This window comes from Mus caroli, unplaced genomic scaffold (genome assembly GCF_978045245.1).
Source record: "Mus caroli unplaced genomic scaffold, Mus_caroli_1 scaffold_8, whole genome shotgun sequence".
In the NCBI taxonomy this organism is placed as follows: domain Eukaryota; kingdom Metazoa; phylum Chordata; class Mammalia; order Rodentia; family Muridae; genus Mus; species Mus caroli.
Genome location: NW_028227263.1, coordinates 71291329 through 71305494, shown reverse-complemented (window position 1 = coordinate 71305494; position 14166 = coordinate 71291329). Strand labels below are relative to the sequence as shown.

Here is a 14166-nt window from a genome sequence, read left to right as displayed (position 1 = left end):
GTAGTTGTAATCATATACACTTCTGATTATTTCATGCCTGGTAGTACTTACATAGCATAATATGCTGTGTTCCCTACTTAATTTTCTTATGTAATCCTAATAGCTTCATGAAATGACTACTCTGTATTAGAGAAGGGGGGACAGTGTCACAGCACCTGTATCACTTGGTGGATCATGCAGCTAGTAAGGGACAGAATTAGAACCAAACCAGGTCTCTGCCAGTCCCTACAAAGTTAGCAATAAATATCTATTCTGACTTCATTGGGTGCCTGATCAGATTTTTAGAGAGTCTTTTGTGCCTTCTAGAACGTGGAGGATTAACTTAGAAGTTCTCTGAACTGGCTTCATTGATGACTTTGGAGAAGGAAAGATAATTCATAACCAAGTAGATAACTGAGATCTGGCTGAGTTCAGTACTCGAGCAGTACTCTGCCCCTTTCTATCAGCTGCAAAGTAGGAAGAGCACAGCTTAAGTCGCTTGTTCTCACGGAGGGGAAGAGGAGAAGAGTGGAGAGTCAAGGAAGACTGATGTTACCTACCAGCTGTGAGCGCTAAACGAAAATTAATAAACAACAACAACAACAAAAACTTTGTTTTCTGCACTTTAAGCAAATATCTGATCCTGTTTAAAGAAGGGAGAATAGACTGTCTCTTTACATGTTGACCTAATTATTGTAGCCGTTCCACGTAGTTATGAAACGGTTCTAAGAGAGGAGACGCTGCTTTAAAAAATGAAAGATAGGTCTGATAAAGGTGGATGGAGAGGTGGTGGGAGAATGGAGGTCCTCCTGGGGATAACAGACTGCTCAGGGCAGCTGTGGGTACCCAGTGGACTCACCAAGCAGGGAAGATGGCTTGGGGAAGGTAAGCTAACCTGTATGGTTCAGGATCCACAGTGCTGGTAAAGGTGGGCCGAGAGGTTGCCAGGAGAATGGAGGTCTGCCGGGATAGCCGACTGCTCAGGGTAGCTTGGGGTGCCCCAGAGATCTAAATCCAACACTCTCCATCCAGTTTAGCTGTATTTATTTAGCAAGAACAAACTAAAGTGAGCTGTGTACAGCAACAGAAAGGATTGGAAGATTAGAACTTGAGGAATGCTGCTCTCGTAGGGGACACTTACACACATTGAATATACATTAAATGTATTCAAAATGGCTTGTATTTTATTTCCATTTCATCTTAAATCTCAAAATTCTTGTTTGGGGGAGAGAAGAGGATTTATTGGGCGCCATCTACTGGTTTTGTCTAATAGACCAAAGAAGTGAAGCCTGCAAATGGCTAAGAATTTGCTTCAGTATTGGTGATGCAGAATTAGGAAGCTGGAAGACAGTAGCAACTTTATTAATAGTGGTACTGTGTAAGCTGAGCTCTGTTTACATTGAGGAGAGGGAGACTCTTAACTAGAATATCCGAGAACATGTTAGAAGAGGAAGACTGCTAAGTGGATTTAATTGGCCATTGTCATTATCTGGCAAAATAGAAACATCAAAGAGACTGTATAATATTTTCTACCAGTGAAGTCAATCCAAGCCTGTACTTGCAATGACCTAGTTGTAGTAAAATCAGTGAATTCCTCAGTTGATTTCTGTTTATGTTGTTTGAGGTGCTTTTAAGTAAAGCTGAGGGCTTTGCTTGCTAGTTGGGAGTGGGCTTTACCCAAGGCTCTTGGAATGTGTCTGAGCATTTTCTCTTTAAGAGAGTTGGTACTAAGGACAGGGTGATCCTATTATGTTTTCTTATCAGGAGTGTTTCTGAGTCTTGGTTCTTTTTAACTGTCATTTTATGGACCTGAGCTGAAATCTTTTCATCCTTATAGCATTATATTTTAGATCTTTTGATTTTTTTTTCATCCAGTTATCTAACCTAAGATAAATTGGGGAGAGAGATTTGCAGAGTAGAATTAGGTATTCATTTATCCAGCCAACATTGAGCACTGATGAGAGGCGGGGTGGGAGAGCTCCTACTCATCCCCACACTCTTGAAGGATGGTGATCATTAGTGTGCACAATGAACATATGTGACCTTTTCCAGCAATGCATAGACTTGCATGGGGCAGGAGATACAGCCTTTCCATGGCTGCCCTTGTCTAGTGTCCGATGGACTGGGAACTGTGGTCCTGGAGAATGGATTCCTGATCCTCAAGCCATGGCATATTGCTTCATCACTGTGCTGTTTCATTTACTTTGTGATTTTGCATACATCCTTTCAAGTCCTCTAAATAGATTTATCCTTTGTCTATTCAGTTCTTGCCTGAGCCCCCCATTTAAAGATTCATGCTGTTTTGCTTTCTTTAATAATCTTTCTGTTCTATAGCTGGCTTATTTATTTCCCTTTCTTTCTATTTTGCTCAGGTTATAGCTTCTGTTTTGGTTACTTTTCTGTTTGCCTGAGTGACTCCTACTCTGTCAGGAACTCACTCTTCATGTGTTTCTGATTGTCTTTGGCCAGGGGCAAGGTAGTGTGAACTTCACTAAAATATTTGCAGACTTTTCTGTCTGTCCATTCTGAGGAACACCTAAGTAAGCCAGTACAGGAGTTTGGCTGGGACAGTAGAGTTCTTACGCAGCCTATGCTTCAGCACTAGCCATAGCACATATTCCCCAAAAGGTGTTTAGACAAGGAGTTTACAGTCGTATACCCTGTAAATCATTGCCTACCATCTATTTTCTGAAACAAAATTTCATTGAAACAGGGTTATATCCTTTTAATTTTATTAATTTATTGGAGGGGAATTATGAGTATGGAAGCTCGAGGCCAGTTTGTGGGAGTAGGTTCTCTTCTTCCAACCTGTGGGTTCTGTGGATTGGTAAAGGTCTGTGTAGAGACTGAAAGGTTTAAGGGGCAGGGTTCCCACAAGTACCAGATTTACCACATAAGCCATTTGCCAGCCTATCCTTGTTTCAAAAAGAGAATTGAGTAATTGTGAGAGTGATCAGGTATGTTCCAAAATGCTGAAAGTTTTTACTATATAGCCCACAAAAAACATTTTCCTACCCCTATATTGGAGTTGAGATCAACCATGCATTGGTCTTCTCAGAGAAAGGCTGTTCATCTTAGTATCTGGACATTAGCATTAAAACAGAAACTTGTTTTATGGTGTTGTATGGTACAAAAAGAAAGGTTTGCCCCTTTCTTGAGTCCAACTTCCTTTTGCCATATATAGTCCAGACTCCAGTCTTTCTGAGTTGGTATGGATTCCACTCAAAGCCTAAGGAGAGGGGGGCGGTATTATGGTTTACAGTGCAAATCTCTGTGACAGATCCCAGCCTGCTTCTGGAGAACAGATGTCCTCCTATACATACAACAGCAACTGGCTGGCATGGTGGCAGTGGTGCCTGCTTTCCCTGCCCTCCACCCCTGCTCCCTGTGTCAGACTTCACTGCTTCTGAGGACAGGCATCATTGGCTGTAGGGGAGGCCAAGAAGCAGTAAGTAGCAGGACTGTGCCACAGTTTCTAGGAGGAGAACTTCTCACTTAGTATTTTCATGGGTGGACTGGAGCAGGTTGCACACAAAGCTTGCCAAGTAGGAATGAGCTAGAGGAATAGAGAACTGCCTCTTTTCCTTGGCACTTGGATCAGGTCTCTTTTAAAGATGGGAAGGAGGTGTGTGTTCCTGGGGGTCAGGGGTGTGTGTGCAGGAATCCACAGCCTCCCAAGTGACCTTCCTCTTTCTGTAATTTCTGTCCAGTAGTATTTCCCTCACATAAGAACTGGAATTCTTTTAAAATGTGAATCATGTTTCGGGATTCCTTGCCCCTCCTCCTTGTGGTTTAACACCACATGTAAAACAAACAAATCCCCTGTATAAAGCACTCCAAACTTGTGTTGCCTCCCATCGGTGTGTGTTTGTGTCTCCTGACTGAACTTTGTTCCTTGTTGATGCTGAGTTTGTGCTTGTCTTCTGCTTGCCTCGTTCTTTTCTCTGACCTGATGCCATCAAGAACCAGTATAAATGTAACTTCTCAGAGGAAAGTTCTCTTACCACTCTTGGCACACCTTGTATGAAAGTGTTTCTCACCCCTGCTTCATGCACACTTCAGCCTCCTTTTTTTAAGTTAATATTTTACCCCCACAAGGGAATTTTCCCTTTAAGGTTACATTTTATGATCTGATTTTGTTTGACTGCCTCAAGCTCCTTCTACACAGATTGTTAGAGTCAGCATTCCATACTTGAGCATCCTGCGTGGTAGCAAATACCCTGCCCCTGAGGAGTGGAGGCTTTGTGTGTGAGCACATATGTATTCCCTCTCTCCTGTAATTTGGGTCCCATAATTAAATTTTGTGGTATTATTTTTTGGGATAACTTTCAATATAAGGAATAGCTCATGCAGATGGAAAGTTTATTTATTTCAGGTTTGCTGTTGTTACATGGCATGGTGAAAGTTCTGTCATAGCTAGTGTTTACAGCTTCTCAGATTTTACAGCTGTTCCTGTACAACTGGATTTAGTCTGTAATTTCTTTCATTTCCTCCCTTATCACCTTTGACAATTCATTGTTTGAGAAGAAATTTGAAGTCGAGCAACAGAATATTGTTTGAGATAACTCTGTGGGAAGCCTTTCTATCTATTTTGCTCAGTCATGTCATGATCTCTTTTAATTCCTGACCCTGATCCTGTTTTTCCTGCAGTGTCTCTTATTCATCTGTAGGTACGTACAGCTTTATGGATCTTCTCCCTGAAGGAAGAGACTGTGAACCCAAAAGGAGCAAGAATTGTCTTGTCTCTATAGCCTCAGGTTCACTCACCCACATTCTCTCCGATGTCTGTTATGAGAAGAAAGGATAAGACTTATGCACTTATGTGCAGCATGTTAAGGTTCCTTTTTAAAATATGAAATATTTCGGGTTCGGCTTAACAACCATTGAGGGCTATAGGCTAGCCACGTTAAAGAGTTGTTGAGTGCAAATGCAAACTAGTGCTTCCTGATACTAAGCTGTGTTGTGATGTCATCTTCTGGGCTTGTGTGTCTGCCTTAAATGATCTGCCTTGAGCCTGGGGCATCATGGGCCATAGTCTTGTGTATGTATAATGTATAAATGTATAGACTCAATCTTCAGTAGTTAAGTACTATTTAAGAAGAACGAATGAGGATTGTGGTAATAGAGGGTAGACAAAATGACCCTATCACTAAGCCTAGTGACCTGAGTTTGATTCCACAACCCCACATGGTAGACTGCACGTGATCTTAGCTAAAAGGCTGAGAAGCGATGACACATGGTAGACTGAAGGAGAGACTCTCTCCACATCCACCATAGTGAGTGTATGTTCCTTGCCCCTGTATAGCACAGTAATAATTAATATAGTAGAAAATCATTAAGATTGTAGTAATGAGAGCAGAATGAAAGGGAAAGTAATGAACACATTTGTGTCAGATAAACTTCTGCTAGTTACCTTATTAGGTAGACCTAGACTGAGAACTTGTACTAGCAGCAAATATTTGAAATAAAGTAAGATACACGGAAGGAAATGTTTTGGTAACAGATTTTTTTTTTAAAAAAAATCTTTTATTTGTTCTTGTGTGGGGGTATATATGCATGAGAGTCCAGCTGTCCTGCAAGTCAGCAATGGCAGATCCCCCAGGATTTGGAACTGCAGGCGGTTGCAAGCTGCTGGACAGGGTTGCTGGGAACTGAACTTGAGTCACTGGAAGAGCAGTATGTGCTTACATCGTCATCAGCTTCACTGAGTAAAGGGGTGTGCCACACACAGTTAAGACTCTTACTTTTATATAAACTAGCTTTAACTAATTACTAAGACTAACAGTTATATCTTGTCCAGATTATGTTATCTTCAAAAGACTTTTATTTTTCCCAACTACTAGTATCATTAATAACAGACTGTTAAAGAGAAATAGGAAATATTTTAAGTGAGCCTCTCTGTTCACTTTAAACATCTCTTTTGGTGTTTACTAAAGGTTTGCTATTTCAGCTGGGCGTGGTGGCGCACGCCTTTAATCCCAGCACTCGGGAGGCAGAGGCAGGCGGATTTCTGAGTTCGAGGCCAGCCTGGTCTACAAAGTGAGTGCCAGGACAGCCAGGGCTACACAGAGAAACCCTGTCTCGAAAAACCAAAAAAAAAAAAAAAAAAAAAAAGTTTGCTATTTCGTATATGTATTTCTTCTATTGATAATTAATACACATTTACACACACCACTTTTTTTCCATCTGTGTTTTTGGCCTTTACTTCAGGATTAAAATAGTGGAAAAAATAAAGGTTTGGGAATTGTGCTTGAATTTGAATTGTGACCCATTCTAATTTTATTCTCAGACAGGATGTTGAAGTAAGCATTCTGTGGGCCTTAGAACTGGAGGGATGATTCAGCGGTTAAGAGTGCTTTACTGCTCTTGCACAAGACTTAGGTTTGGTTTGTAGCACCACTTGATGGCTCATAGGCACCTGTAACTCCAGTTTCAGGGATCTGAAGCCCTTTCTGACTTCTTCAGACTCCTACATACATACAGTGCACATACATACACTTAGACACACACGTAAAATAAATAAGTACTTTCCTCATCACTAAACTAGGAATAAGAATACCCAGTGGTATCACATTGCATATAGTTCAGTTCCAAACTGCAGCAGGCACTCAGAAAGTGACAGCAGTAGGTGCTTGCTCATCTTCCACACACTCAAATGATATTAACTGTTTAAGAAACAAATTTGGTGCCCAAGATGCTGTGCTGTATTATTCACTTATCTATATACCCACGTAAGGGACAGTTGTGTGAAAGCAAGGACAACCTGCATGGTCTTGAGTTCAGGCCTAGTTTACAGAGGTAGCAGTTAGTGATGGAGATCTAGCTGTATACATCTACATTGGCAGAATATTCTACGTCCTCCATCCTTTATTTCTTTAGAGTCTTCTGAGCATTACCATGTTTTTAATCCTTTTATGTAGAAATAATTTTAAAGTGATTAAATTAATACTAATAAAAACTTCAAACCAGTGTGATAGGTTTACTTAGGATGGTATTCTTATTTCTAAAAAATTGTTTATAACTTATTGTTTTTTGAAATAGTCCCAAATTTGTCTAGAAGGAGCCACTATCGCCTGGTCTTTGTGTACTTGAAACAGGCTTTTCTAACATTCTGACTCCTCTCCGTCTCTGTCCATATTTTCTATCAAGAGAGAGTGTTCTAGGTTCATCTAATGGACCCTGACCCAGGCCTGGCACCACCCATTATAAGAAGCCTTTGTTTCTTTTACTGAAGAATGGTACTACTAATGACTTCGGTCTGCTCTGGCTTTACTACTGTCACAGGGTATTTCTTTGTTGTGAAAGCTTTTAGTGACATTGAGCACTTGATTGAGTTGAGTTTATAAGGAAAAAGGCTTTGCATTGTTGCCTTTGGGGAAGCTGTATGAGGCCATCAAGTTTCACTTGCTTTAGGGAATGATTTGCAAAATAACAATTGTGTGTTTAAAGCAGAGGAGCAAACGTGGCTGTGTTCTCCAGTTGTATAGACAAGGTAGATCTGTCTCTTCCCTTCTCTTCCATCACACGGAAAGACAAGACTTTGGAGCAGTGCTCAGGTTAACTTACTATTACCAACTTCCTCGGTTTCACTTTCCCTTGTACTGTGGTGCGCTTAAACCTTATTTTGGGAAGTCGATTTTTAAAAATCTGATATTTTTAAAGTTTTATTTTAAAAGTATGTGTCCGTGTGTGTCTGTGTGTCTGTGGGTGTGGTCATGTGAGTACAGGTGCCTGCAGAGGGCAGAGGTCCAAGATTACCCCTGGGGCTGCAGTTAGGGATGGCTGTGAGCTGCCTGATGTGAGTGCTGGGAATGGAACTGAGCTCCTCCTACCAGAGCAGCACATGCTCTTCACCTCAGCCATTTCTGTAGCCACCTACCCCACTGTACTCTTCTAAAACATTTAAAGATGTGTTGTACCATTATGTTCTTTTATCTTTAATATTTCATTATGTATTCGCTGAAGGCAAGGAACAAGGATACTGTCATATTATCAAAGCATAATTAGAAAAACCCAGGAATTTGAACACTGATACAAAATTAACTGTGTAAATCTTATTCAAGTTTTGCCTGTTGTCCTAATAATGTAATAACAATTATAAAACATCATTCAGTCCAGGATCATGCATTGTATATAGCTGGGAAGTCTTTTAAAATATCTTTATTAATTATTTGAGGATTTCATACAACATATTTTGATCATACTTACTCTCCTCCCCACTCCTCCCAGATTCACCCCACCCCCTATCCACTCAACTTGTTCTCTCGCTCTTTTTTTTTCTCTCTTTTTTTAATTAAAAATTTTTTTCTCCTGGGCAGTGGTGGCATGTACCTTTAATTTCAGCACTTGAGAGGCAAAGGCAGGTGGATATCTGAGTTCAAGACCAGTCTGATCTACAGTATAAGTTCTAGGATAGCCGGGGCTACACATTGAAACCCTGTCTAAATATTTTTTTCCCATACCATATATTTTGATGGCGTTTTCCATTCCCTAGATCCTTCGCACCTCCTTACCTACTCAACTTTATGTTCTGTCTCTCAACCACCACCAAAAAAATACAAGAAAACAAAACAACAAGAAAAAAAATCCAAGAAATAAAGACCCTCACAAAAATGAAAATAAAAACAAACAAGCAAAAAAAAAATCAATAAGACAAAAAAGTGTTAAAACAGTCCACAAAAATACCACTGAGTTCATTTTCTGTTGACCAACTACTCCTAGGGTGGAGTCAACCCTGAAGTGTGGTTGATATACCCAATGAGAATGTGTTGGAAAAAACCTGATTGTTCTCTTTTCCAGTGGGTATCAGTTGCAGACAGCTTCTTGATTAGGGTTGGGACCCAAAGTCTACTTCTCCCTTTCAGTACTGGCATCTTGTCCATCTTGAACCTGTGCAGACCTTATGTGTGCTGCCAGTCTTCATGAGCTCATAAGTGCATCAGTTCTCCTGTGTCTGGAACATGCTGTTTCCTTGGAGTTATCCGTCACCTCTTAGAATCCGTCTGCCTTCTCTTCCACTTGGATCCTTGAGCCTTGAGGAGAGGGGTTTGATGAGGACATCATGTTGAGGACTGAGTGTCACTCTTTGCTCACTGTCCAGTTGTAGGTCTGTGGTAATTCCCATCTACTGCAAGGAAGAGCCTCCCTGATGTGGATTGAACAAAGCACTGATCTGTGGGTACAGCAGCATGTCATCAGGAGTCATTTTACTGCTGTGTTCCTTAGCAGAAAAATAGTAGTGGGTTTTGAAAATGTTTTTCTTAAGATTTTTGCAAGGCTTGGGGAGATGAGAAAAGAATAATGAAAGCAAATAGTGTGCTGAAATGTGATAATGAATACTGTTAACCTTGCATGTCAATTAAAAAAGGCAAACTGCCACAACAGACTCCATTGTTGTCTTGTCAAAAAGTGGAAAGATGACCTAGGGAGATGGCTCGATGAATAAAGTGTGCCATCTGAGTGGAAGGCTGGGATTTGAATTCCTAGAACCCAGATGAAAGCTGGTTTGGTATGTCAGCCTGCCTGTAGTCCTAGTATTTAGAGCCAGGGATAGAGGCTTCCTGCTGCATGATGGCTAGCTAGACTAGCCAAATGGATGAGGTCTGGGTTCAGTGATAGACCCTGCCTCAGTGAATACAGTTGCTTCTACATGCATGGACCCACACACATAAAAGTTGTTCTCATTGTGCCTCAGACATTCAAGCTGATTGCCTCATACTAAAGGATGGCACTTCCTCTGGTTTAAGCCTTTTAAAATCATTTCCAGAGAACGGCGTGTATGTAAGGCCAAACTACAATTTGGAGTAGTGATCAAAACTAATGATAATTCATTTCTGACCATAATATCTCTGTGTTATGGTGCTTTGGAGTGTTCCAGTTATAGCCAAATAAATTATGGCTTATTTGGGGTTATGGTTCATTCTGACTCACGTGTCGAATTCGGTGAACTTGAGCACTGGGTATAAAATAAAAACAACATTTATGCTCCAGGAAACACTGTGAACTCAGTCTATAAAGTCAACGTGCTCTTAACATTTATTAAAGTTAATCTTAGGTTTGATGATACAATTTTAAGTTTTCAGCATATATCAAAATGCTGCCTTCTCTACTGATTCTGGGTTTAGTAATGTGGCCACAGGGTGGCATGATTCCCTTACATACCTTGTTGTTGATTAAAATGAAAAAGATGAAGACATATAAATTAAATGATAATTCTTTTCCCACTTTTATATTAAAATGCCCAGGTTTGTTTTTTCTAAATTGATGTTTCTGTCCTTCATTATTAAGATTTGAAGACTATTAAATCTCAGTACCCTAAGCTTTGATGTGTTAAAGGTTTTTTTCCTGTTCTTGTTAGCTTATGGTTATAACACAAATTATGTTTATAATTGAGAAGAATGCTAATTAGGGCTGCATGTCACAGAGTATATTTAACTACAAGCTTTAGCTTTTTTTTTTTAAAGCCAACTTATAAAAACTGGTAAGAGTATTTGAAACGGGCAGACAAAGATGTTTGTCATCCTCAATAATTGCAAAGTTGTTTGCATAGTTACTGGCATGACACTTACCTCGTTTTAAAGGCTTCCTGGAAGGCTGAGTGAAGGTCGAGAACAGGGATGTCAGATGATCTTGAGGCACAGGCTATTCAAAGTGACCTTTTATTTAAATAGATGGAAAATCCACTCTGTTCATGAGTTTCATATAGCAACTCTAAAGGCAGAAGGGTTGTTTCCATTTATACAAGTCCAGGAGAGTTAAGTTTGATGGATCTAAGTAAATCTTTGTAGGTGGAGTTTGAATGCACACGTTACCGTTTCAAGGCAGATCTATATACCCTCACCTTTGCTGGGAAATGGATAGACTTAGTAGCAATTTATGAGATGTAGAATTTAGCAGGCTCCCAATAGGAACCTTACTAATACAGACTTGTGGACTCTTTTCCAGGGCGATTGTGTTGTTACAGTATTGCTTGCTGAAGAGGACAAAGTTGAAGATGATGCTATTTTTTACTTGATATTTTCTGGCTCTACCCTCTATCACTGCACAAGTACCCGGAAAGTCAGTTCTGATACGCTGGAGACAATTGCTCCTGGTAAGTATCTAAATGGTGTCTTTTCTAGCCTTCATCAGTTATTTGTAATTTTGCTCTTTATTTTGAGGCCAAGTTTGGTAGCAAACAGCTAAACCTGGGCGTGAAACTCTGTTTCTTACCTCAGCCTCCTGAGTGCTGGGATTGCTGGCCTATGTACTATACTGGGCTTCTTTATTCATGGTGGGGATGGACACACACACACATTTGGCTAGTATAGAGTAATAGAAGGAGAAAAGCAGAGTGCTCACTTAACAGCTGTTGTTAGATCTTTAATTGCTAATGCTTTTGTTTGCTCCACACACATATGAACCTACCTAGAAGTAAAGTGACGTTACAAATTGAAGGGTATCAGTATCAGGATCAGCCAAAAAAAAGTGGGGGGGACAAAACCCATTAATTTATTAGAGCTTGAGAGTTGGAGAAAACTGAGAGATACATGGGAGGTATACATTCTCATGTGATTATCATGATGATGCTTCAGAATTTATTTTATTCTGAGTTTCACGGTGACAAAACCAAAACAGAAAACCTAATTAGTAATACATACCTCATGTCTGGGATGCACAGTGTCTTCGTTAATCCTGAGATTTGAAAGAGAAAGACTAATTCTACCATTATTCTTTAAGGAGAAATAACGAAGCTATCAACATTATTTGGAGTATTCCTCCAAATTTTGAAGCAAGCTTAATTAAATATTAAATACTGACTTGGTGAACTCTGGCCGGGTCCACTCCCTGGAATTCCTAGCTGAGAGGCCCAAGACACTTGTTGTAGGTCTTTTTATGGACAAAACCATTCAACCACTGTATTTTCCCATGGCTTCATTGTTATTTTCTAAGAACTACAGCTCCCAGAATACAGAAGTTAACTCCCTTGCGTAGGTGGGGTTTATGGGTTAATTTTGGGTCTTATATCTTTTACATAAAGGCAATGCCTTGGGCTTACAAGCCATAGAACACTCTGGAGTGCAGGGCTACTTACCACTGCATTTATAAATGTAAAAACGATATAAGAAATCAATTACAAGTCATCGGGGCAGTGCTATCAACTTCCTGTTGGGAAGGAAGAAGGGTTCTCTAACTAGGAGTCAGTCTCTGGGTAGACTCCTGCCAGGAAGTGAAATGAAATCAGTCATATGGATTCATCTCTTCTTAATTAGAATTTATGATTAAAATTACCCCCCATTGTGTGTGTGTGTGTTTCCCAGGAACACCCTAGCCACACCCTCTGTGGGTGTCTATTTGTGTTTCTTGATCCTGAATACTGCTGCCCTAGTGTTCTAATCTGACCAGAGTCAGCATTGCACTCTGATACTATTTTTGTCATTTTTTTCCCATCCATTCACTTGTAGCTCAGAATACTCAATTTTTATTCTTTGTGGTCAGCTTTTCCCTTACCAAGGTCTTCTATTCTCTATCGTTCTTACTGATTCAAATTTTCTCTCCTCAATAGCCTCATTATTCCTCCACTTGCCTAATTTCATTGATTTCTGATAGGAAGTGCCCAGTTATGTCAGAGCTCAGAAAGACTCTCGTGTACCCACGGGAGGGTAGGGGTAATTATGGCATCACTTCAGCATGTGGATCTCTGTTGTACTCTGGATGGTGTGTGAGAAACTGGTAGAGTCTCCCAACTGCATCCCCCTGCTTTGGTCATCATGTTTGAGACTTTTTGTTTGCTTGCCTCTTTCAGCTACTGTCATTGGATTCGTCTAACATTTTGTAAGGAGTAGAGATGGATATTGAAGGCTGTGGGTCGGGTACAGAACCCAAACAACTTTAAACATCTCGTTCATATCATGGGATTAACTTTATAACCCAGGATCAAACTGGCTTCTGTCTGCTCTTGCGGTCATCTTAGACTTGTGTTTTTCCTTCCCTTACGAACTTCCTCAGCATGCTTTTTCTAAAAACACTCCAGTGTATCTTCATACCGGCCTACTTCCTGGACTTGCTCTAACATTTTCCTATTCAGTTAGCTTCTCATTCACTGTATGTTTAGCCCATTGCCCTTTTATTTCAGCTAAAGTGTTAGCTTCATAAGGGCAAGGGTTTGTTTAGCATACACGGGTATGCTAATTCAGCTTTTCTAGGAATCCCTGCTGCTTGGTAGACATTGTTTCACCTGAGCAGACATTCTAGAGAGGTGCCTGTCTTACCCTCCCTTCCCTCTTCCCTCTTTGGGGAACTACAAAAGGAGTTTGATTTCTTGAGTTGAATTCTTAGCCTGTCACCAAGTCTGTGTTCTCTTCCCGGAGGTGACTTTGATGGTTTCCGTGCGTCAGTCAGTGATAGTGATAGCCCCCGACTTCCTGTCTGTTGAGGGCCCTTGTCGGCCAATCAGAATTCTTGATAGAAGTCTGTACAGTGCTTTGGCATTGCAGTTACTGGATAAATAGTCACTGTCCTTTTTTTTTTTTTTTTTTTCTTTTTTTGGTAGCAGGTGTTCCTGATAGGACTGTCTCTGTGCCCTTTCTGCTTATTCTAGGGTGAGCCCTGCCATTTCCAGTCATCTGAGTTCTAAGAAGAAAAAGCTTTGTGCCTTGTTCTCCCCTTTAATGTCATGCTTTATTCTTGAGTTCTTATTTCTTTGAGTTCTCTGTATGATTCATTGTCTGTGTTTTGCTACATTTAGTTCTTACTAAAACCAGATGATTGATTGACCTTCAGAAAGCAGCTACATTTTCATGCTAGTCTGTCACCTTTTATCAAATATTTTCTGTAAATAGGTTGGAACAATGAGACATTTCTAAATTATAGGAAAAACTCTTCCATCATGTAAAACAGTTATAAGCGTCCTCCTCTTCTAATGTCTGTCTTTTGGGGGGAAGAGGTATTTTGAGAGGATCTCCTTGTCACCACCCTGTCCCACCTTTGAGCACTGAGATTACATGGGTGAGCCACCAGGACTGACTTATTTTCTCCTTTGTGTGTGTGTTTCTAATAAGAATCTTACAATAAAAGGAGATTATAAAGCAGAATGATTAGGCGGCTTAGACCGTCCTCAGCCACTTACCAAGTTTGAGAATGATCCAGGCTATATGAGATCCTGATTCAAAAGTAAAAAGGAGACTATAAAGAAGTTATAAAGGCTTT

At 40.3% G+C, this 14166-nt stretch overlaps 1 protein-coding gene across 7 annotated transcripts in view; it reads left to right on the top strand.

The window, feature by feature from the left end:
• Positions 1 to 14166, top strand: part of Akap13 (A-kinase anchoring protein 13) — a 280085-nt gene that overhangs the window by 88526 nt on the left and 177393 nt on the right. For all 7 annotated transcript variants that reach the window (XM_029479051.2, XM_029479049.2, XM_029479050.2 and 4 more), the window contains exon 3: positions 10924 to 11071. In XM_029479051.2, the coding sequence (XP_029334911.1) occupies positions 10924 to 11071 (148 nt within the window). The remainder of the gene's footprint in view (positions 1 to 10923; positions 11072 to 14166) is intronic.